The sequence below is a fragment of the Xyrauchen texanus genome, chromosome 43 (genome assembly GCF_025860055.1).
Source record: "Xyrauchen texanus isolate HMW12.3.18 chromosome 43, RBS_HiC_50CHRs, whole genome shotgun sequence".
In the NCBI taxonomy this organism is placed as follows: Eukaryota; Metazoa; Chordata; class Actinopteri; order Cypriniformes; family Catostomidae; genus Xyrauchen; species Xyrauchen texanus.
In genome coordinates this window covers 10577632-10601508 of record NC_068318.1, presented here as the reverse complement: position 1 = coordinate 10601508, position 23877 = coordinate 10577632, and the positions used below count along the sequence as shown (strand labels likewise).

General features: G+C 40.0%; 1 protein-coding gene and 1 pseudogene across 2 annotated transcripts; one reads left to right on the top strand and one right to left on the bottom strand.

Moving 5' to 3' along the window:
- Positions 1 to 274: 274 nt before the first annotated feature.
- LOC127635507 (molybdopterin synthase sulfur carrier subunit-like) lies at positions 275 to 5937 on the bottom strand (annotated as a pseudogene).
- Positions 5938 to 9627: 3690 nt separating this feature from the next.
- Positions 9628 to 19509, top strand: LOC127636238 (follistatin-A-like). Of its 2 annotated transcripts, none has more exons than XM_052116685.1 (6): positions 9628 to 9880; positions 11703 to 11894; positions 12610 to 12744; positions 14601 to 14825; positions 16084 to 16314; positions 18613 to 19509. In XM_052116685.1, exons 1-6 carry the CDS (start codon positions 9706 to 9708, stop codon positions 18693 to 18695), a joined length of 1041 nt encoding a protein of 346 aa, XP_051972645.1. In that variant the 5' UTR covers positions 9628 to 9705; the 3' UTR covers positions 18696 to 19509. The 2 variants fall into 2 exon arrangements, with proteins under 2 accessions (XP_051972645.1, XP_051972644.1); XM_052116684.1 differs by having other exon boundaries at positions 9632 to 9880; positions 12526 to 12744.
- Positions 19510 to 23877: the final 4368 nt, after the last annotated feature.

Sequence of the window (23877 nt, the reverse complement as noted above, 5' to 3'; positions counted from 1 at the left end):
ACTGTGAATAAAGATTCACATTCTTTTTTACATGCAATAATCATTTTTGGAAGTTCGAATAATCCATTTATTTTCCCTCTAAGCCTCATTGTCATTCCCATTAAAAATCAAAGATGACGCTAGCATGTATAAGGTCTGGTTGTTCTGACTTGCAGGTTTTGGTCTAATATTCCTTGCTGACAATTCTCCAGGGGAGGTTTCTGTCTGATTGAAGGCTGATTTCCAGTCTGTCTTACTCTCTGTGAGAGCTGAGATAGAGACGTCTCAACCAGAATTACTCATCTTTGAACAGAAACACCTGCAGGTACGGTCAAAACACATCCAGAAATTTGAGTTAATGTACGTCGATTCCTGGTCCTACCAGAGGTCTATTTAGCGTTTACAGAATGTTCTGAAGTTTTCAGTTCATGAGTTAAAGCATCATTGCAGATTGAAGTCACGGTGAGCAAACCTGGAGCCAAAGGGGACGTTCCAGTTGGTGTCATTGTAGGAAGCATTATTGGCAGCCTGTTATTATTGGCTCTTGCCATCGCATTGCTTTGGAAGGCGCTTGATTTAGCCTTTTTTTGCATGTTTTGTCCAGTTATATTTTTCTGCTTTTAAAAATTAACAAAAAAACGTTGTGATCCCAGCTCAGCTTCTTTAAGACGAAGTATCAACCGATGAAGAATGCCGAGAATGAGAAACTGCAGGAGAACAACTACTGATTCACTGAGACTTCTTTGGCAACCTCTGGTTTATTATTTCTTTCACATCAAGGACTAGTAAGGATAAATGGCAAAAACAACTACAAAAAGAGCCAACTAGGTTTTCATGAACTGGGGCAAATTAGGTCCCGGTTTGTTTGATCCCGTTATCTCAAGAAAGCACACACAATGTAAAAATGGTAATGCCATATTGGCATTCTCAACACATGAATCTCCTTTTTGTTCTTCTTCCCTGCTTGACTTGAACACTGGTGTCCCTTTCCATTTACGGGAGGCTTTACACTGTATTAGTAACCTCAAATGTAATAGGAGAGGATACTGTTGGAATAGCATTCCTGTTGCCACTCATTTCCAGTTAAGTTAATATACATCTACTGTAAAGTTTGACAATTGTGTGAATAACGTCCAGCAACAAAGACAGTCATTAGTGCCATATGAGGAAATGGAACAGACCTTTGAGTCACTGGCTAAAGATTATTTTAATTAAAAACATTTGATCATTTATTTTATAATTGAGTACCACGGCCAGAGTAAGACTTCTTATGCAGAGTTTACACTACACGATTTTAAGCCTGATTTTCGCTCGCCGACAGTTTTGTGGAGATCGTCGGCAAAAGCCTGAAATAGTGGGCAAATCGGAGCTCGCTCCCGTGAGCAATGATCGCAATCTTTTAACAATCAAAGACACGATTTGAGAGAAGCGCGACGCGTCGCCGATGTCAGCCAATATCTACAATGTTAAATATCTGGACCTGTCTGCGATTCCAAATCGTGCAATGTGAAATATGTTTTGACTGAATACAACTGCAGAATTGACATCCAGCCAATGAGAGAGCAATAAACGGGGCACGGGAAGTTTCAGTGGGAGGAGTCCTGATGTACCTGAAACAGAACATTAACTAACATGGCTGCGATATCAAGAAAGTCTTATTGGACAGAAGAAATGGAGGAACAATTTGTGGAACATTGGCAGGAGCACCAGTGCCTATTTATTGTTTTATCTGAACTGTAGCACAACCGGCTGGAGAAAGAGAATAGTTTGAGAGAAAATGGCAATTCTCTTGGACAGTCAGGTTAGCAAATAAGTCGATTTTTCAGTAGTTGGTACTTTTTCATATTGTAACCAATAAAATATATGATGCCTTGAGGCGATTAAAAACGTACACATCATATTCTGAAATGCATAACATATGATCATCATTTGTTTTCATATCTCATATCAGTTCTCGCATGTACTCTGTGAAATGTAATTTGGAGTCCAGGCAGAGTCGTTGGGATTCGTCAATAGTGAAATGTTTTGTAATGTGTTCACCACTGTCGCGTATTCATCATGTAATTTGAAAACGCTACAACTTCAGTGACAAGACAGACAGTTGTGTAATATGAACGGTCTTTGAAAGTCGTGTAGTGTGTAGGAGCCATTAGCGTCTAACCATCATCTTACAATCTAAAAACCATGGAACACAAATGGAGACATATATAATATAACTGGCACTGTCAAGCATCAAGCACCATAAATCTAAGCCATATTACTCATGTGCCATATTTTAGTTTTCTAAAATCCTGCAAAAGCTTTGTGAGGAACAGACTGAAATTACAAATGTTTTCATCCACTGTTTCCTATGAGACTCAATATTTACTTCCACAAAGTGGTGCTTGACAGCTCAGAAAGATGAATCCTCCACTCATCTGCATTCAAATCTCAGGATGTTTGATGTCTAATTGGAGACATAAGTACAATAGAAATGAATAAAAAATACATAAAAAAAGATAGTTCCAAGGATTCACACCCGTGAATGGAAGTCCCAGCAATCTCTTTAAAATAAAAATCTTCAACCAGTAATAATAAACAACTGTGACATCCTGACCAGTGCCAAGAAAAGTAACAGGTACCACGTGGCAGGCCGTCAATGTGCTGCTTCAGCAGCATTCTGGACAATCATTTTCAACCGAAAAATGATACAGAGAAACCATTCTTGCACAAATGTTCAAGATAAGAAACTGTATGACATCACTTGATTAAACATTTTTACATTATACAATGCTTGGCTGATTAATGTAGAGTCAAATAGTTTGAAATGTCATCAAACTTTCATAAATTCATATATATTTATATTTGAATGAACATGAACTACTGCATTGTATATTGTTAGTGACTTAATGAACGCAAATATAAAGTTCCAGCAAATTAGTGGATAAGACACATTAGTTGAGTGTTTAGCTTCTACTGATGCCATGATGTGACGGTATCTTTTAGGACACTTTGGGATCAGAGGTTCATCGAAGGCAGCATAGGTTCGCCCCGAACAAATTTTTGCATGCGCCTTCTCTGTTTTTATTTAAAAATATTCTCTTATCATTTACTCTCCCTCGTGCTATCCCAGATGTGCTTGACTTACTTTCATCTGCAGAACACAAATGAAGAGTTTTGAAATGAAGAATATCTCAGCACTGTAGGTCCATACAAAGAAAGTGAATGGTGACCAAAACTTTGAAGCTCCAAAAAGCACTTAAAGGCAGCATAACAGTAATCCATAAGTCTTCAGTGGTTTATCCATGTCTTCTGAAGCGATCCAATCGGCTTTGTTTGAGAACAGACTGCAAATATAACTGCAAATATAACATTGCAGTCTCCAGGCATGATCGTGATTTCAAGCTTGATTACACTTCCTCATGCTTGATTCATGCGCAGAGTGCTTGATGGAACTAGGAAGTGTAATCAAGCTTGAAATCATGATCGCCTAGGAGACTGCTGATATCACATTTATAGTGAAAAAGAAGTTATGTTTATGTCTGTTCTAATCTAAAACTGATTTGGATCTCTTCAGAAGACATGGATTAAACCACTTGTAGTTGTACGGATTATCTTTATGCTGCTTCTGGTCACCATTCACTTGCATTGTATGGATCTACAGAGTGGAGATATTCTTCTAAAATTATTTTTTGTACTCAGCAGAAGAAAGAAAGTCATACACATCTGGGATGGCATGGCGGTTAGTAAGATCATTTTATTTTGGGGTGAACTATTCCTTTAAAATTCAAATTATGAATTTATGCAGATTGATTCGGATTTGTTTGAGAAAGAATCACGATGCATCAGAATCCATTTCACCCACACCCCTACTAAATACAGCATAAAGATATCAAAGTACTTACCAATATAAAAAGAGATATAGCTCCACAGGAGGCACATGTAACAGATTCAGAAACAGCATCAGCAGAAAGCTTGTCAGTTGTTAGTGTGATTAGATCTTGACCTCCATCTGCAGTCATTCCTCTACAAAAAAAAGTATTACATTAGACAGAGACAGGCACACAGAAATACAAACAGATCAAACTTGATGCCCACCTCGGTATTCCTCAACCCTCCACTAAGGGGCAGTATAATTGCCACCTCATCCCTCTGTCTGAGGGTCAAGGGCTGTTCACCCAGAGGCACATGCTCCTGACACACTGCCAGCACCACTTGATCCCTTAACACCGAGAGTCTGACAAACAGGAGAAACAACTTTACTAGAATTTAGCATCTTCAAACGTGAATGTGAGTGGGGCTTGCCTTCGTAAAACTAGCTGCCACAATGCAACAGTAAGGTGTTGTGGGCGGATGCCAAGGTGTCACTATACTACTGCTATGGTGTTCTGAGTGGTTGTTAACAAATTGCTATGTGGTTGCTAGCGGCAGAAGATGGTTGCTAGGTGGTTGTTCACTGGCCCAACATCTATAATAATAATAATAATAATAGGGAAATGAAACACTGCACTAAATTTACTGATTGAGATAACATTTTACAGTAACAGCAGTACAGATTGCATTATATACTGTATTACAAACTAGCACAATACAATAAGAACCATATCAAGCAACAATGGCAACACATAATATGCTTATCAGATCATTTAAAAAAGGTCAGTCAAATAGTATAAAATGTCAATAGACACTTTGACTCATATATTTTAATACACTGTATATTTCAGTTAATATACATGATCTACATGACCTACCAAAGGAAGCATAAATGTTTTGTTTTTTCAGCATATTGGACTTAAGACTAAGACCACGTCTTGGACTTAACGCACAGTCAAACATACCTTCTCACGGTGAAATTCTACAGGCAAAATGCAGTTCTCAATGGGAATCCGCGCAATCATAAATTGCATGCGATGGACTTCCGGTGGCGCAGAATTTCTCCTCGCAGATTTCATGTGGAGTTCAAGTTTGGTGAACTTTGATGGGCGAATTCACCACATTGACCAATAAGAAGTTGCTTAGTCTGGCAGCTGACCTCTGAGTGAGTGGTGCTTTCTAAACAGCCACACTGAATATTCATGATGGACAAGGGATCATTTTAGCTCAACTCTACTGGATTTTAAAAAAAAAATAAAATAGATGCTTGGTTTTAATTTTTGCTGATTTCACAAGCAGACAACATCCACCCATGCCTTCTTCACCTGCAAAATTTTGCCGTGCAAAGGTAAATATGACCACACCTTTACACTGAAACCTAGCAGCGTGGACTTAGCATCATTCAAACACAATAGATTTCTGTTAGAGATGCCATTGCAGAAATTCCCTATTCACATTAAGCCATGACTAATTTTAATTCAAGAGTGAAAGTGTACAATGACAGTGTAGTAACTGAGATTTAGCAAGTAGTATTCGACTGGTCATGTGATTCTAACATGGCTGCCCCCATGAAGCGACCCTCTCTATGTAGAATAAAATAGCTTTTATAAGGTTGTTGATATGACTGGAGTCTTCATCTCATGTGAGTGGTCATAATATATAATATATATATATATATATATATATATATATATATATATTTCAAAATTACAACTTATTTCTTTAGGAGTGCACCTTTAAGAAAACAGTTGGCATCATTAATGTGAAAGTCCAACAAAAAATGTAATGCTGTTGCAATACAAATTTACCTTGGATGTCTCTTTTCCAAATCCTGCAACAGTTGTAGAGAGGATGTATTTGACTGAATAGTTATGTTCTCTGATTTAAGGCCTGAAGAATTCGGCACTTTTTGCAAAGTACAGAACCGACACCTGGTATCATATGAGTGATATGCGCAGTTTCTAGCTGAAACTGACAAAAAATGCAACAAAACATTCAAATTCATCCAATATCATCAAAATTACATATATGACTGATATTTCCACTGTGCATGTCAATATTCAGAAAATGTAAAAGTAGACTTACAGTACTTACCTCGGTATTCATGTGTGTGTTTGTTATCTCTGAACACTTATAGACTTAATAGAGTTGCAAGCCGATATCCAATTGGTTTTGCTTCAGGTCAGCTGACTCACAGCAGGAAACATGCACATCACGCTTTATTTTTAACCGTTTAAACTGACTTTTCATAAACGTGTACTAGTCTTCCTTATATATATATATATATATATATAAGATTTCATTTTGAAAAGCTGCGCACTGATGTCCTCTGTCTGCATTTCCACCATTGACCAGCAGATGTCTCTAATTTCACATCATGGAAAATAATGTCACACCGAGTCATTCACCGACCACAATGAGCAATTAGCCTCTATTGCATACCTGCCAACACTGCCGATTTTACCGGGTTTCTCCCATTTTTCCCACCCCTCCTCCCCCCGCTGTACTCCCGATTTACAATATTTTCCGATAAACTCGCGATTTTCCGCATCCACACTTTAAAAATGAGAATGTATTAGACCTCCGGGAAGCGTTGCCACCTGTCACGTAAAATACGTGATCGTCCCGTTTTTAAATATAAAATTATGCTTCCCGAATCAAACCAATATCCTACGCCACGCGACTTGTCCCGTAAGAGGGTCAAATGGCGTCACGCCGAAGTGGTTCCAGGTCGTTAATATAGCATTGAAACAAGTTGGTCATGTTTCATTAAGTGAGTAAGGGGTCGTCTGAAAAGTCCACACATTGTGCTAAATAAGTTTTGTATGGCAGGTATGGTAATGTCTCTAAATGAAATCACTTTAATATCAAACACTAAACAGCTTTTTATTATTGAAGTATATTGAGACTCCTGTTTTAAAATGTAAAATTAGCAATGTATATATAAGAGAACAATTAAAAAATAAAGATCATGACGCCATGTTATGCCATCATTAAACAGCCGATGGCTGTTGTTGTTCAGTAAGACAATTCTGTGTGGTATTCCATCAATCCAGTGACATCTGTAACCACAGACCACAGCTGTGCAACGTATGTCCCGTTACACAGTGATTGTTCACAACTCTCAGACTAGTGCATTTCCCCCCATTATTCGATAGGCGGACAGCAAGCCAATGACTTCCACCTGAGACTTTGAAAAAGTATGTGCCACCATCAAATAGTCCCATATGATTGTGCTTTCATAGAAGAAGAGTGTGTGTGTCCCGTTATTTGCATCAAATCAAAATGGCTTTCAAGGCAAGTCAGTCCACTCTGGCCCCAATCTTGGAATCGCTCCTGTCATGTGCAGCTCTCTTCTATTGATACAAGCAGCATAAATGTTTAGTTCTTATCTACTGGAATGGGGAAAGACAGAAATCTCCAGAATGGTTAGTCAAGATTATGATCAAAGGAAACATTTCAAATCATCAGTACAATCTGACAACAATGCAATCATAAAATGTGCTTGTTTAGCTTATACCTCTCTAAAAACATAATTTTTTTCAGGCTGGTCTAGCTATTGCACATGCGTGTTCTCGAGTTGTCTGTATCTAAAAGGCGATTGGCTCTTTTACCTGTAAACTGGGACTACATCCGTCATAAGATTGTGTTCCAATTTCTCCCATTCATTTAAAACAAGGGGTCGGTCTTGGGCTTAAAAGTCTCTAATCTAATATAATACATTCCATATTAACACGGTAAGCGTGTGATGCAATGCGAAAAACTAGAATTCTCATTATACTCAGTGGGGCTATACCCTTCATGTTTCTTAATTTTCGTGTCGCTATCAGTAGTGTAGACAGTGTGACGCGCAACACCCTTCATGTAATGGCTCCGCCCAGTGGTCAGTCAGGAAAACTGTGGGAAACTGCTGCAAGATGATGATAGGAGTGTTTTAATTGTCACATCGGATTGCCATCAGTAGTGTAGATGGTGTGTAACACGCAACACCCTTCATGTAATGTCTCCGCCCCAGTGGTCAGTCAGGAAAACTGTGGGAAAACTGATGCAAGATGATGATAGGAGAGTTTTAATTGTCATGTCTCTATTATTAGTATAGACGGGTGTAACATGCAAAACCTTTCACGTCATGGCGCCACCTTGTGGTCAGTTAGTAAAACTAAGCCAAGATGACGAAAAGAGTTTTAATTGTCGTGTCGCATCGCTATCTACATTTATGCCGCATCGCTATTTACATTTATGCATTTGGCAGACGCTTTTATCCAAAGCGACTTCACAGTGCACTTATTACAGGGACAATCCCCCTGAAGCAAACTGGAGTTGAGTGCCTTGCTCAAGGACACAATGGTGGTGGATGTGGGGATTGAACCAACAACATTCTGATTACCAGTTATGTGCTTTAGCCCCCTAAGCCACCACTACTCCATCATGTAATGGCGCCGCCCAATGGTCAGTCAGGAAATCTGCGCCAAAGATGACGATAGGAGAGTTTTAACTGTCACGTCGCATCACTATCAGTGGTGTAGAAGGGCTGAAACATGCAACACCCTTCATGTAATGGCGCCGCCGAGTTGTCAGTCAGGAAAACTGTAGCAAGATGACCATAGGAGCGTTTTAATCGTTGCATCGCTATCAGTAGTGTAGATGGGGTGTAACACCCTACACCCTTCACGTAATGTCGCCGCCCAGTGGTCAGTCAGGAAAACTGTGCCAAGATGACGATAGGAGAGTTAATTGTCACGTCAGATCGCTGCCAGTAGTGTAGACAGGGTGTAACACCCCACACCCTTCACGTAATTTCGCCGCCCAGTGGTCAGTCAGGAAAACTGTGCCAAGATGATGATAGGAGAGTTAATTGTCAAGTCAGATCTCTGTCAGTAGTGTAGACAGGGTGTAACACACAATACCCTTCATGTAATAGCGCCACCCAGTGGTCTGTCAGGAAAACTGCGCCAAGATGAGGATAAGAACGTTTTAATTGTCACGTTGCATCGCTATTAGTAGTGTAGATGGGGTAAAACACACAATACCCTTCACGATAGCTTCCTTTGAAGGTGGATTTGTTGTGCTATATTTAAAGGTTTGAACCGGGTAGGACCAAACAACTGTCTCAACTATTATTAGAAAGACCATATCCTTGATGCTATTATTACCCGACAGAATACACTGTAATGAGCCATTTTAAAAGATTAACACTTATGGTCTGAACTGAACTGGATGTCTGGATCTATTCAAAGCCAATAAGTCAAAGTTCATATTCATTCCCATGGAATAGTAGCCTACTAATATAGTAATTGCACCTATTGAATTTATCCTTCTTGTCTGGTATGCTGTCCATAAAACACTAATTAAAAACGGGTAGATGAAGTTAACCAAAATCAATAGTAGGCCTGCATCGCTTTTAGATATATTTTAAGGCAATCGTATATCTTGTCTTATAAGTGCACCTGAACAATCCAAATAATATCAAAATAAATGGCTGTTATGTATTATTTTATACCAGAAGTGATTGTTCTTGAACTGGCTCCTGTTTCTTTAAGTTCAAGCTCAAAGTTTGGCTCATGTTGATACAACTTATGTATTTATATCGTAGAACTGTTATGTTATCAATTGCGCCATTCCCAAATTATACAACCAGACTCCCAAATCACTTCGCTGCCGTTACCCAACCTTCTGAAACCACCTAAGCATGCCCACAAATCACATTGTTGCTCTTGAGCGGAGAAAGTTTTGAGATTTACAGATGCCACCTGATAGTGGGCAAACTATTACATTAAATTCTCCCCACCCCCTATGAACTATGAAGACCGCCCACCACAGGCATCCGACTGGAGACCCTTTATAGATTTAAAAAGCGAGACGGAATCCGTGTGTATGACAGTCACTGAGTGCAAAGTATCGGGCGAAGATCTGTCGGTCTGTTATCCGTCCGTCTCCAACACGCGTCTCCACTTTTCATTGAGGATGCTACAATTGCCGCGGCTCCGACAGGGCGTCATCGCGCTTCTCATATGGTTTGCGCACTCGATGGAACAGCATAAAGTTCAAGGTAATGTGGTATATACTATTTGCATGCAGTGTTTAAACTCTGAAAAGTCTTACTGAGGACGATTTTGCAGTGTTAATTCGCTTCATGCCTTTATCCGGGCTTGAATGGTGTTGTTGCGCGCTGGTACATTTGGTGCGTAAAAACTTATTATAAGTGATTGTTTTCAAGAAACGTAGTTTAATTGGTCCTTGCGATGGAATATGTAGGCTATCTACCAGGGCGCCTTATTGTACTAATAACCTGATCTTGACATGTTGCATAATTAAAAATATTTTGTTAATATTGGGAAATTATTGTGCAATAAGTGTCGTATTGTATTCATGTATTGTGTTTATAATGGCATTAGGTCTAAATGGTTGAGCATGTTTCCTTGCCATGGAGAAAAAGCCTTGCACATTCACAATACAGTGTGTTTTTAGAGATTTAGTGGATTCATATGGTAGAAGAGTCTGTTTCACTGGCTAAGTTCCTTTAGAAAGTTCCTCTAAAACTTTAGTCTACAGTGATTGTTTGCTCTTGTACTTGGATCAGCCAAAACCAACAATCAGTGCTTAATTTATAGGCAGAAAGGTGCTTGGCACTACTTGGTTCTTGGCAATTAGGTGACTGGTATGAGCGATAAGTGAGCAGAATTAAACTCACACAAAAAGGGGATTTTTTTGCAGGTTGTTCTCTTAACTTAATTCAAATTAAATAAAGCAACAGTTCAAGAACATTTTGTCTTAACTTAAATTCATTACATTAAATTGAATACAATTTGTAAAAAAAATAACGTTACTTAATCCATTTGAGTAGCCTAATGTCTACATTAATATTTTTGTGGCATTGATGAAACTGGCCAGGGGATTTTGATTTCCCAGCATGCTTTGCAGGGGACTGGATATGTGAACAAATGTTGAAACTAAGTGTTATTTTATGCATTTCGGAGAAAGATAAGAACAGAATGAGTTTTGTTCATGTTTACTGTTCTGTTTAATAATTTTTTTAAATGAGTGTTTGTTTGGCTCGAGTTTGCGGGTTACCATTGTGGTGAAGACTGCTTGTGCTTTGTTTGAGGATGGATTTGCACATTCAAGTGATGGTTGATTTGAATGCTGCTGAGCTGCTGTCAAAATGACTGGCAATATACTAATGATTATAAAAATAGATGAATTTGAATAGACAATTCATTATATAAATCTTAGTAAATTAATGAAATTACATTAGACTAACTTAAAAAATTAAGTTTGATTATTGATTAACCTAATAAAGCAATTATGTAGTAATTTGATTTATCTAACTAAATTATGTTGGGTTAATGAAACTGAATTAATTAGATGTAAATTCATTATTATTATTTAAAATTAAATTAAGATAATGTGGGGGGCCTGGGTAGCTCAGCGAGTCGTGAGTTCAAATCCAGGGTGTGCTGAGTGACTCCAGCCAGGTCTACTAAGCAACCAAGTTGGCCCGGTTGCTAGGGAGTGTAGAGTCACATGGGGTACTCCTCGTGGTAACCTCCTCGTGGTCGCGATTAGTGGTTCTCACTCTCAATGGGATGTTTGGTAAATTGTGCGTGGATCATGGAGAATAGCATGAGCCTCCACATGCGGAGTCGCTGTGATGTCATGCACAGCGAGCCAAATGATAAGGTGCGTGGATTGGCGTCTCAGAAGCAGAGGCAACTGAGACTTGTCCTCCGCCACCCGGGTTGAGGTGAGCAACCACGCCACCACAAGGACCTACTGAGTAGTGGGAATTGGGCATTCCAAATTGGAAGAAAAGGGGATAAAAATAAAGATAATGAATTCGTTTTTTGAGTGTAGTATTCTGTATGTATCAGGTGGCAACTGCTGGCTTCAGCAGGGCAAGAACGGGAGATGCCAGGTTCTGTACATGTCTGGGATGAGTCGGGAGGACTGCTGTAGAAGTGGTCGACTCGGCACGGCGTGGACCGAAGAGGATGTGCCAAATAACACACTCTTCCGGTGGCTGATCTTCAATGGCGGTGCACCAAACTGTATACCTTGTAAAGGTACCACAAAAGACTACAAAACAGAAAGAGAAAAAAAATTACATTTTCATTATTTGGGTAACTGCTAGTTCTTGACTTTAACTTGAAGGAAGAATTTTATTGTCAGTCTAAGAATATTTCCGAAAGGAAATATTATACTTTAAAGTGAAAATGGGTAACGCACTACATGAAAAAAATAGTTAAAAATAAATTGAGTTTCAATTTATATGATATGTGCTACATAAAATACAAATACAGTGCAACATAAAGCGATAATTTATTCAAAAATGAAAATTACATAGGCAGCATGATAATATCAGTCACCATTCACTTTAATTGCATTTTTTTTTCATCCAATATATGTGAATGGTGACTGAGGCTGTCATTCTGTCTAACATCATATGGGTCATATGGGTTTGGAACAACATGCAGGTGAGTAAATGATGACATAATTTTCATTTTAGAGTAAAATATTCCTAACATGCAGTGCTTATGAATTAAAATAACATCATAAATAATTAGCTTATTCAGTCTGACTTAACTTAATGATTTGTAGAGTATGGAAATACACAACATGGCTGTTAAGCAAAGTTAATAAAAACAGAATTGATATGTCAGTTCATTTGATCAGATAACTGTATTGATTCCACAGAGACTTGTGATAATGTGGACTGTGGTCCTGGGAAGAGGTGCAAGATGAACAAGCGGAATAAACCCCGCTGTGTGTGTGCCCCAGACTGCTCCAGTGTCACATTTAAAGGGCCGGTGTGTGGCTCAGACGGCAAAACCTACCGGAACGAGTGTGCCCTGCTCAGAGCCAAGTGCAAGAGACATCCTGACCTGACTGCGCAGTATCAGGGAAAATGCAAAAGTAGGATTATCCAAATCCTCTTAAAGTTTAAAGTCAACATGAAATCAGAATGAACCCTTTTATTGATAATTAGGCCTTGATAAACATTCCTGGTCATGATTTCTCGTTGCACATTATTACAAAGAAACGTTTGTCTTCATATACTTTCATTAAAAATGACTTTCCTTTCCCTCTGATGTTATCTAGGTTGCACAAGCTACTGGATAATCAATAGCCAAATAGTTATTTAGGTATCGTTTTAGCAAACTCACATTCATGTCTTGCTCTGTTCTGGTGTGGATCGCACCCTTTTCATGATCCAATGAATAAAAGCCCAATCCTATATTATTTTCCAATTGGAAATGCATCACACTGCTGAAAAAAAGGGTTGTAAATGGTGTTAAATGTTGACTTTAACCTTTTAGGAACAAATTATATTTACAGCTAATTTCTAAAACTCTTTACAATAAGGTTGCGCTTGTTAACATTAGTTAACAACATCAGTTAACAATGAACAATACTTTTACAGCATTTATTAATCTTGGTTAATGTAAATGTCAACATATACTAATACATTTTTAAAATCAAAAGTTGTATAACAATTCTATTTTTAATAACTAACATTAACAAAGATTAATAAATGCTGTAAAATACATATATTGTAAATTGTTTGTTCATTGATACCTAATGCATTAACTAATGTTAACAAATGGAACCTTATTGTAAAGTGTAACCATATAATCCAAGACTAGTAAGAGTTTTAAAGGAATATTCCGTGTTCAAAGACTCATCCCTTGTTCTTTTAAAAAGCAAAATTGTGGTTACTGTTAGACACTTGCAATGGAAGTTAATGAGGCCATTCCATAAACATTGAAAAATATACATAAAAGATCTAAACATTATCCATGCTAACATTATTTTAGTGTTATAAAATCACGGGTTTACTGGCATTTTGGCGTTTACTGCGTTACGTCGTCATGACAACAAAATTGTAATTTTGGATATTACTTTACAAAGAAAAGGTTAGCAAGCGATTTTATCACACTAAAATCTTGCTAACATTTATAATGTTTTTATGTGTGGCTATTCTTTTGAAATAGTGTGTATTTTAATGTTTATGGACTGGCCCCATTCACTTCCATTGTAAGTGGTTTCCTGTGACCACAAGTTTTCTGTCTTTTTTATTTATTTATTTTTGTATTTTATTTTGTACCCCTTTCTCCCTAATTTGGAATGCCCAATTCCCAATGCGCTCTAGGTCCTCATGGTGGCGTAGTCACCGCTGGTTGCATCGATGCGGGTGCGGAGGACGAATCTCAGTTGCCTCCGCGTCTGAGAACGTCTATCTGCGCATCTTATCTCGTGGCTTGTTGAGCGCTTTAGGAGGCTTCACGCTATTCTCTGCGGCATCCACGCACAACTCGCTCCGCACCCCACAGAGAGCAAGAATCACATTATAGCGACCACAAGGAGGTTACCCCATGTGACTCTAACCTCGCTAGCAACCGGGCCAATTTGGTTGCTTAGAAGACCTGGCTGGAGTCATTCAGCACACCCTGGAGTCAAATTTGTGACTCCAGGTGTGGTAGTCAGCGTCATTACTTGCTGAGCTACCCAGGCCCCCCTACCTTCTTCTTTTTTTTAAATGAAAGAGGGATGAATCGAAATGATTTATTGTGCTTGTCAAATTGTATTCAACCCAGGACATACCTATAATCAAACATTTAAAACGTCACACACTAATGGAATTAAATGATTAATTGCTAGCAATATGGCAGTAATATAGTAATGCATAAACTTTATATTATAATATACTGTAGGTAGAAGGGAATTAACATTAAAGGTGCCAACTTTGACTGGGTACAATATTCATACAGAGTCGTGCTATGATGTGGTTTGCCCTGGAACCTCAACATGTATACTGGACCAGACCAACAACGCCTACTGCGTGACCTGTAACCAGCTTTGTCCTGAAGAGACTTCGCCAGAGCAATACCTGTGTGGTAATGATGGGACTGTGTACGCCAGTGCCTGCCATCTCAGAAGAGCAACGTGTATCATGGGACGATCCATTGGAGTAGCCTATGAAGGGAAATGCATAGGTGAGAATCAGACTGAATTTTGTGCTTGCACAATAGCCTCTTAAACATGTGGTTCTCATTAATCTGTTTTCTGTTGCAATAACACATTCATGTTTCACATGGTTAGCTCTGACTGTTGCTGCTTTTCTGTGTCATTTAATACCTCCTCAAACCACATTGAGGGCAAAGCTTGAAAAATGGCTAAAATTAACATTTATTTTAAGACAATAATATAGCAACGTTATAGAGTGTGGCTCAAGGAAGTGGTTTTACAAAGAGTGAAATCCTGTATGATTTAAAATTAGATTTTCAAGACACCATTTGGGGTTCCTCAGACACCAGATGGTGGAACCCTCTGGGAAAACCTCGAGACACCCTTTCAGTTCTCTGAGAATCATAAACTTATTTACTGCAAGAACTCTAAAGATGGTCCATGGTTCCTTGTTTATTTTTACTGTCACACAAATTACAAGTAAAACGGCAGATTATTAGTTCATAAACACTTAATTTTCGCCCTGTTCCCCACACAATGCTATCTTATGACATCTAAACTTGTAAGGCGATATATTTTAATGTTTACATTACATATCCGACAACATTTACAAGCTTGTTTGAACATGATAAACTGATAGAGCCGTTGCACTTACGATGCAATTGTTGCGAGTCCTGAAGGGCACGCAAGTCAACACGACTCGAAGATGTCATAAAAGCACCAGAAAATGATGTTGTTGCTTTTTTCATCTCACATTTTCTTTTTATTACACTATCGGTTAGGTTTAGGGTAGGGAGGTTGGTTTTGTTGATTTAAAACTCGATAGAGCATTAACCTTAAAAACCTCATCTGTTTGGGAGAAAATGTAACCTGCTTTTAGCGCCACACAGTGGACATTTCACCTTGGAACTGCCGCGATACTTTTCAGTAATATCATTTTGCTAAAATGTTGGCAATCACATAATTTTCATGAAATCAGGCTGGCTTTGAGGAACTTTAACTATTAAATATAAATAAGTATTAAATACATAAAAAATATTTTTGAGATATAAATGGTGGCTAGAGGTTCTCCAGATGCTCTTTTGGTCTCAGTAGGGTTTGGGGATAGGGTTAGATATTAATATATTTCTTATTCAAAGATGACTTTCGTGTCACATCCATTCAAATGTTTGTTATGCATAATGTTTGCTAATTTTTTGCACTTGCGCATTGTGTCGCGCATAGGTGCACATGCACACAACAGGCTAGCTCTCATTGAGCTTCACCAATCCACTTTGTTCTCCCCAGATGCCAGATCATGTGAGGACATCAACTGCCGAGAGGGACGAAAATGTCTGTGGGATAAGCAGACAGGAAGGGGACGCTGTTTGGTGTGCGAGGACACCTGTCCTGAAAGTCGTCCAGGCGACAGCGTCTGCGCCAGTGACAATGCCACTTACCCTAGCGAGTGTGGCATGCGACAGGCTGCCTGCTCTTTGGGTCTCGTCCTGGAAGTCAAACACTTGGGCTCCTGCAACTGTAAGTAAAGGATGCTAAACCAGCCTGCAAAATGTGCACCCCCCATCCCATTGCCCCGCAGAGAAATGTCCCTCTATCTTGCCCCACCAAAAACAAACCCCCTTCCATTGCCCCAACAGGACACTACAAGGAACATTAAGACTGTTTGAGAGTATCTATGTGCCCTTGTGTTGGCTTCCTCCACAAAGACATTCTGTCCAAGAAGACATTCTGATCCATTAGCTGTGTCCAGGACAGCGCAGATGTCTTCTGCGCATCTATAGACTTAGACTTAAAAGAGGTGTTAACCCAAAGTCCTCGAGATCAAGCCTGGAAGCATTTTGATTCGGAATGCGAGACAGTTGCTCACTGGTTACACTGTCTATGCATCTGAGACAGAAATGTCTAGACTGACGGTGTTGACAAGTCATGTGGAAAGCACATAGGGACATAAACTCATTTAGTGTGCTCTGTTTGTGAATCATGTTGTTGTCTCTGCCTATGGCTGACCCTCGAACGCTCTTTCTCGTTGTGTGATATGGCTGAGCATGCATGATATGGACAAATAAAATTGAGCCTGGTGCCATTAAGGTGCTGCTATACCAGGGTCAGAAATTAACCAGGTTTTGGGGCAAAAATGTTACAGAATGTGACAAAAATGTTTAAAATTTGTGGGTGAAAGAATGCTCCTGTAGTGAATTCCTCTGTTTTTATGTTATCTAATATATAGATACTGTATATTTCTGATCAGTGGTCGACAGATATGGGATTTTCAATGGCCGATACGATACCGATATCTAGCAAGCAGGATGGCTGATAAATGGCGAAATACATAATACATTGGTAGATTTTGGAAGAACTGACACAAGGGAAAGTTCACATTTCTGTTAATCAGCCAAGTAAATACAGTTATTGGCCGATGCCAATAATAAAAAAATGGCCAAAACTTGCCAATTAATCAGCCTGGCCAATATATCGGCCTATCGCTATTTCTTATATGTCAATTACTTGAATTCTGTGACATAAAAGAACAGCATGCTCTGTGTTTCTAAATGGCTAGAAACAAATTAAGGCCCTTATTAATTAATTTCATAATAATTCACTTCATTTCTGACACTGTTCATTACTCAAGCTAGCATCTCAATCATTTTATAGTAGTAGTTTTTATCGTTTTTGTGTAATAAAGGGACACTCCACAATTTTTTCAATGTAAGGTTTGTTATGTCCATCTTGCACATGTCAAAATATGTGCAAATGTTATTTATCTTACCATATTTTTAAATGGCTAACTATCGGACAATTAATCTGCCTGGCAGATTATCAGTCTATTACTGATATATGAATTAATGATAACATTTGACATTAATTCATGGCATGCTCTCAGTTTTTATATGGTTTGAAGAAAAAAGGTACAGATTAATGTTTAAAATGCCTCTAAAAATCAATTCCTGTTGGCAAATATTGCAAATCCTGCTAATTTCTGACATAATACTTAGTACTGTGCAATACCTAAGATAACATCTCAACATTCTTATAGTAGTGGTACTTGTCTGTGAGTAACAAAGGGACACTCAACATAAGGTTTGTTATGTCCATCTTGCTCATGTCAACATTTGTGAAAATTGTGTCATTTATCACATTATATTTTGTGTTCTTAACTGTTTCTAATGAAACTGTACATATACATGCCACTTATTTTTCCTCTAACCCGAAGAGGACATTTCTTTGTACATAAAATATTTCTAAACTATAATATCCAATTTTCTTACATTTTTTTTGCAATGGTTTAATGCATGGCATAACAAATCTCATGTGTAAAATGTATTCCTTTTTGTGATTTTATGTTTAGTGTAAAAATGACTATATGGTTAAATGATTAGTTATGACATCTGCTAATGCTAAGTACGTTTTTCTCCAGTCAAGTTAGCGTGTGGCATTGACAAATCATTTTCCAAAAAGCTTAATGAAATTTTTGTTCATAAGAAGGGATGACACAATGTCTCTTCGCTTGTTTTTATTTAATTCTTTTAATAAAAAACAAGAAATTGTCTCCACAGGCACCACTCCATAGAGAGTTGAACTTATCAAAACTCAGTGTGCTTTCTCTATGCTTTCATTCTTAATCACTGCAACTCAATCCCATTCTCTTCAACTAGAAGCTACGATCCTACCTGCTTGTGTGAATCGCAAAGCATCATTTGAGTTGCTTTGGGATAAAGATGCGAATACCTTTCAACCTTTTTTATGCAGTAAGACTCATTTGTGCGTCAATGCTGTTGTGTTTTATACTAATGCACCAGCTACTTTATTTCTCTTTAGCCCTCCCAGAGGAGATGAATGAAGAGGAGGAAGATGAAGATTACACAGATAATAGCCATGTATCTCTGTTACTGACTGGATAAACCACAGTCAACAGCAGAACTCGGTTTCAGCACAGTCATGTTGATATTGTACATACATGTACTCATATTTATTTTCCATGGACAGACGTGGAAGATGCTTATTGTTGTAGATGTTTATTTATACATTTTTTTCTTATTATTTATACATTCATAGTCTGAATAAATGAACTGTCATTTTTTCTTTGTAATCTTTGGAAAAATATTATTTATTTTAACGTGCAATGTTACTCTATGTAAGGTAAATGTGTTTTGAAAAGTGTATAATAATACATTTTGTGAAAAAAAAATAAAATAAAAAAAACGTCCAACTTGCCAACTTTCCAAATGGAATATCTGCAACATATTTGCATGTGTATTCTGTGTAATCTAATGTTCACTAATTAATGTACTTACCGTAGATTTGATTCTGTTTACAATCAAAGCCGACCAAAGCGGCTTTGTCATTAAAATCTTTGAATGATTTTCTTTTCCATTTTAACATGTACACCAAAAAGAAAAAAACAAACAGTGGTTTAATGTTACATAAATAGTGTTAAATAAATTAATCATGTTTTCCTGGTGGAATCAATGAATTTTGATTTCTAGAAACTGACAATTTTGCCAGTGTTGTGTGTGGATGCTCGACAGAGGAATCTAGTTTATCATATATTGTAAAGATTGAACTATATCAATTTTAACATTGTTGGTCTTTTTTTTTTTTTTTTTTTTCATTTTAGACATCCATCTATAAATGCAGTTTTGTATTTTTATGTAAATGTTTAATGTACATAAAATGTATTATGCTATTTGTAAAGAAGCAGTATAAAGAGTAAAAACTGAAGAAAAAAAATGTTTAAGTCTCCTACTTCAATTACTGTGGTCGGAAGCTTGTTTCAAAACCTATGGCACAAAAAGCAACAAGTAATATTCCAGAACATTCCTAGAAATCCTGTGGAATTCAGTGTTTGGAAACATTTTGCGTAATTAACCTTGACCTCAAATCCTTAGAAAGTGAATGTGTTGTTATTCCTAGCTAGCCAGAAGTAGATTTATCTGAATACATACTCGCAAAAGCATGCACTCACACAAACCAATTCAGCCAAGGTCTTTAGAAGCCACCAGAACTGTCTGAGCTCAAGCATGTAAACTAATCTGCCAGGAAGCTGTACAGACAGAGCTAATTGGAAAAGAGAAAGATGCCACCTATTTGCTTTGCCTGCCTTCATTGGATGCTTACCATTAATTTCAACCCATTTAGATGTTTGAGACATCTTCCTGCACTAATTCCTAGATAATGTACAAACTGTATGGAACAAACGCCTTGAAACATCAAGTTAACAGGTTTTAATGTGACATCTATTTTTAGAAATAAAAAAATGTGTCCTTCCAAACCAGTAAAAAATTATTATAATTTTTTTCTGTGGAACACAAAAGCAGAATTTTATCAGAAAGTCTGAGCTGCTCTTTTACATAAATAACTGTGAAAGAGGCAACGGGACATTGACTTGTTGCTTCCGAGTGACATCCCCCATTAGACATGTTTGCATCAATTCAAACATGGTCACATTTCCCTCTAGCGCAACTGACAGCATGTTGCCAGAGCAACTTTCAAGACATGGGTTCTAGTCCTGCAGAAACCAGAAAGAAATTGTTTTCACATAAACAATAGTTACAATTGGTTACATCTTAACTCTAAAATTATATTTGGACTCTACTGACGGTTAGGACTTACTGTTAATAAAACACTGATTCTTTAGATAAGGGACAAAACATGTCCTACATCCAAAAGTCTTGTTTATGTTAAGAATCAAGAAATGTATATGTGACACCACTCAACAGAAAGAGGACAGGAAACAAGTCTTCCTCTCAAGGTAAGCCTTTTAATCTGTTATTCTTATCGTTTCAATAACACACACACAATATAATTTCAAACGCTGGGTTTGCTTGTCAGCTCTTTCTCCCCATGCTCTGTGGCTGCTGGCTTTTTATCCGCTCTCCTCGCTCTACTGCAATTAGAGACAGGTGTTAGACATAATTTAGCTCAGGTGTGAGCGCCCTTACCGCTTTTCTCTCCGGACGGGCGCTTGACCACGCCCCGCTGCCACATACCCCCACCGCCCGACTCAGGCCGGGCGTCATCCGGCCTGCCTACCACTCCCCATTTCTGGAGAGGAAGTCAGCGGCAGCCATCTGCACCCCGGTCTGTGGACCACCTTGAACTTAAAGGCTGCAGGGCCAGATACCAGCGGGTGATCCGGGCGTTAATATCTTTCATGCGGTGGAGCCACTGCAGTGGGGCATGATCCGAGCAGAGGGTGAAGGCCCGCCCCAGCAGGTAATACCGAGGGTGAGGACCGCCCACTTGATGGCCAAACACTCCTTCTCCACGGTGCTGTACTTAGTCTCCCTCAAAGAGAGCTTCCGGCTAATGTACAGCACTGGAGCTCCTCCCCTCCACCACCTCGCGAGTACGGCCCCCAGCCCTCTGTCTGAAGCGTCCGTCTGCAAAATAAAAGGGAGAGAGAAATCAGGTGCATGAAGAAGCGGCCCCCCACAAAGTGCGGCTTTAATCTGCACAAACGCCTGTTGGCAGTGCTCTGACCATTGGACCGGATCTGGAGCCCCCTTTTTAGTGAGGTCAGTCAGCGGGCTGGTGACGTCCGAATAATTAGGCACGAACCTTCTATAATAGCCAGCCAGCCCCAGGAACTGCCTCACCCCCTTTTTGGTCTTAGGTCTAGGGCAAGTCGCAATCGCTGCGGTTTTATCAATTTGGGGACGCACCTGGCCATGACCCAAGTGGAACCCCAGATACCGTACCTCCACCGCCCAATCGCACACTTCTTAGGGTTTGCCGTGAGCCCGCCCGGCGCAGCGATCTCAGGGCGGCCCTCAGATGTTGCATGTGCCGCTGCCAATCATTGCTATAAATGATAATATTATCTAAATAGGCAGCGGCGTATGCGGCGTCGCGGTCTGAGGATCCGATCCATGAGTCGCTGAAACGTGGCGGAGCCCCAAACAAACCGAAAGGAAGCGTCACAAATTGGTGTAATCCAAGCGGCGTAGTGAAGGCTGTTTTTTCACGGGACATTGGTGTCAAGGGATCTGCCAATAACCCTTTGTTAAATCCAAGGTCGAATAAAAGCGAGCAGTACCTAACCGATCGAGCAGTTCATCAACACGGGGCATTGGGTACGCGTCAAATTTAGACACAGCGTTAACTTTTCTGTAATCCACACAGAATCGAACAGACCCATCACTCTTGGGAACAAGAACAACCGGGCTGGACCAATCACTGTGGGATTCCTCTATTACGCCCATATCAAGCATCGCATCTAATTCTTCCCGTACTATTTTCTTTTTATGTTCGGATAGCGATAAGGCGACAACGCACCACCGCGCCCGGCTCGGTCTCGATGTGGTGCTGTATGATGTCTGTACGGCCCGGTAGAGGGAAAACACGTCTGCAAACTCCCTTTGTAACTTCGGAAACCTCTGTGAGTTGCCGTGGTGAGAGTTGGTCTCCACAAGTAACCGGAGTGTTAGGATTGTAGTTTTTGTTTACCTCCGGTCCGAGCTCCGCCCTCTCGGAACTACTGTGGCCAGCATCACAGAGGCCGCCTCCTCCCTCCATAATTTCAGGAGGTTGAGGTGATAAATTTGACGTCGCCCCTCTATCGGTACGTTTAACTTCATAATCGAGATCCCCAACTCGTCGTGTGACCTCAAAGGGTCCTTGCCACTTGGCGAGTAATTTAGAGCTTCGATGTTGGGAGTAATACTGAGTACCTTATCTCCGGTGCAAATTCCGTAGCCGAGCACCCCTGTCATACAGCCGGCGTTGGCGTTCTTGAGCTTGGAGCAAATTCTCCTGTGTTAATCGCCCCAGTGTGTGGAGTTTTGCTCTAAGATCGAGAACGAACTGAATTTCATTTTTACTATTAGAAGGTCCCTCCTCCCACGCCATGGATGACGTCAAGGACACCGCTGGGCGTCGCCCGTACAGTAGCTCAAACGGGGAGAACCCTGTGGAGGCTTGTGGGACCTCTCGTACTGCAAACAACAGGGGTCTAGCCACTTATCCCAATTTCTAGCGTCATCGTGTACGCAATTTACTGAATCATGTTCTTGAGCGTTTTATTAAATCGTTCCACTAGGCCATCTGTCTGCGGGTGGTAAACGCTAGTGCGAATCGATTTAATGCCCAAGAGCTCGTAAAGTTCGCGAAGTGTTCGTGACATAAAAGTCGTGCCTTGATCGGTGAGGATTTCTTTCGGAATCCCCACCCGGGAGATTATCTTGAAGAGTGCCCCAGCAACACTACGTGCTGAGATGTTCCTCAGAGGCACTGCTTCCGGATATCGCGTTGCGTAATCCACTAGGACTAACACAAAGCGATGTCCGCGTGCTGACCGTTCTAATGGCCCGACGAGGTCCATCCCAATTCTCTCGAAGGGGACCTCGATTAATGGTAGAGGGCGCAATGGCGCTTTTGGGGTGGCGGTGGGTTTACCAGCTGACATTCACGCACGCCGCACACCACCTCGCGGACGTCACCGCCAATGCCCGGCCAATAGAAGCGGGCTATTAGGCGGAGAAGTGTTTTCCGTTCCCCTAGGTGACCGGCCATAGGATTGTAGTGGGCGCCTGGAAAACCATTTCCCGACGGCTCCGTGGAATCAATAATTGTGTTACTTCCTCCTTTGTTTGAGCGTCCTGCGTCACTCTATATAACCGATCTTTAATCAAAGCAAAGTATGGGTATGCAATGGCGGCGCCGGCGGAGCTGTTGACCATCAATCACTCTCACTTGGTCAAGAGCATGTTTAAGGGTTTCGTCCCGTGACTGCTCTAGAGGAAAGTCCCCTTCAGGGAATTCCCTGAGAGGAGGGGCGGCCACCTCGCCCCGTCCCTCGTCATTCCGAGCAGCTGAGGACGGCCCCGGCTCCACCTCCCCTGCCAAAGCATCGCACACCGCACACCTCTTTATGCAGGACCCATCCGCACAAATACCCTCTAATATATCTTTCAAATTTGGCCAATCAGTACCCAAGATTAGCGGATGGGTGAGGCGGGAACTAACCGCTGCCTCCACACTATGTTTTTTTCCCCTAAATTTAATCGCCAAAGTCACCATGGGATATTTGTGAACATCCCCATGCACACACCTCACCCTCACCAGTTTAGATAAACCCAAAGC

Bases quoted from the DNA above. Each gene is read 5' to 3' on its own strand.
- LOC127636238 (XM_052116684.1), top strand. From the start codon at position 9,706: ATGACAGTCACTGAGTGCAAAGTATCGGGCGAAGATCTGTCGGTCTGT. The intron at 12,745-14,600 runs GTAGGATTATCC...ATATTCATACAG, and splicing joins GTATCAGGGAAAATGCAAAA to AGTCGTGCTATGATGTGGTT. The intron at 14,826-16,083 runs GTGAGAATCAGA...TGTTCTCCCCAG, and splicing joins CTATGAAGGGAAATGCATAG to ATGCCAGATCATGTGAGGAC.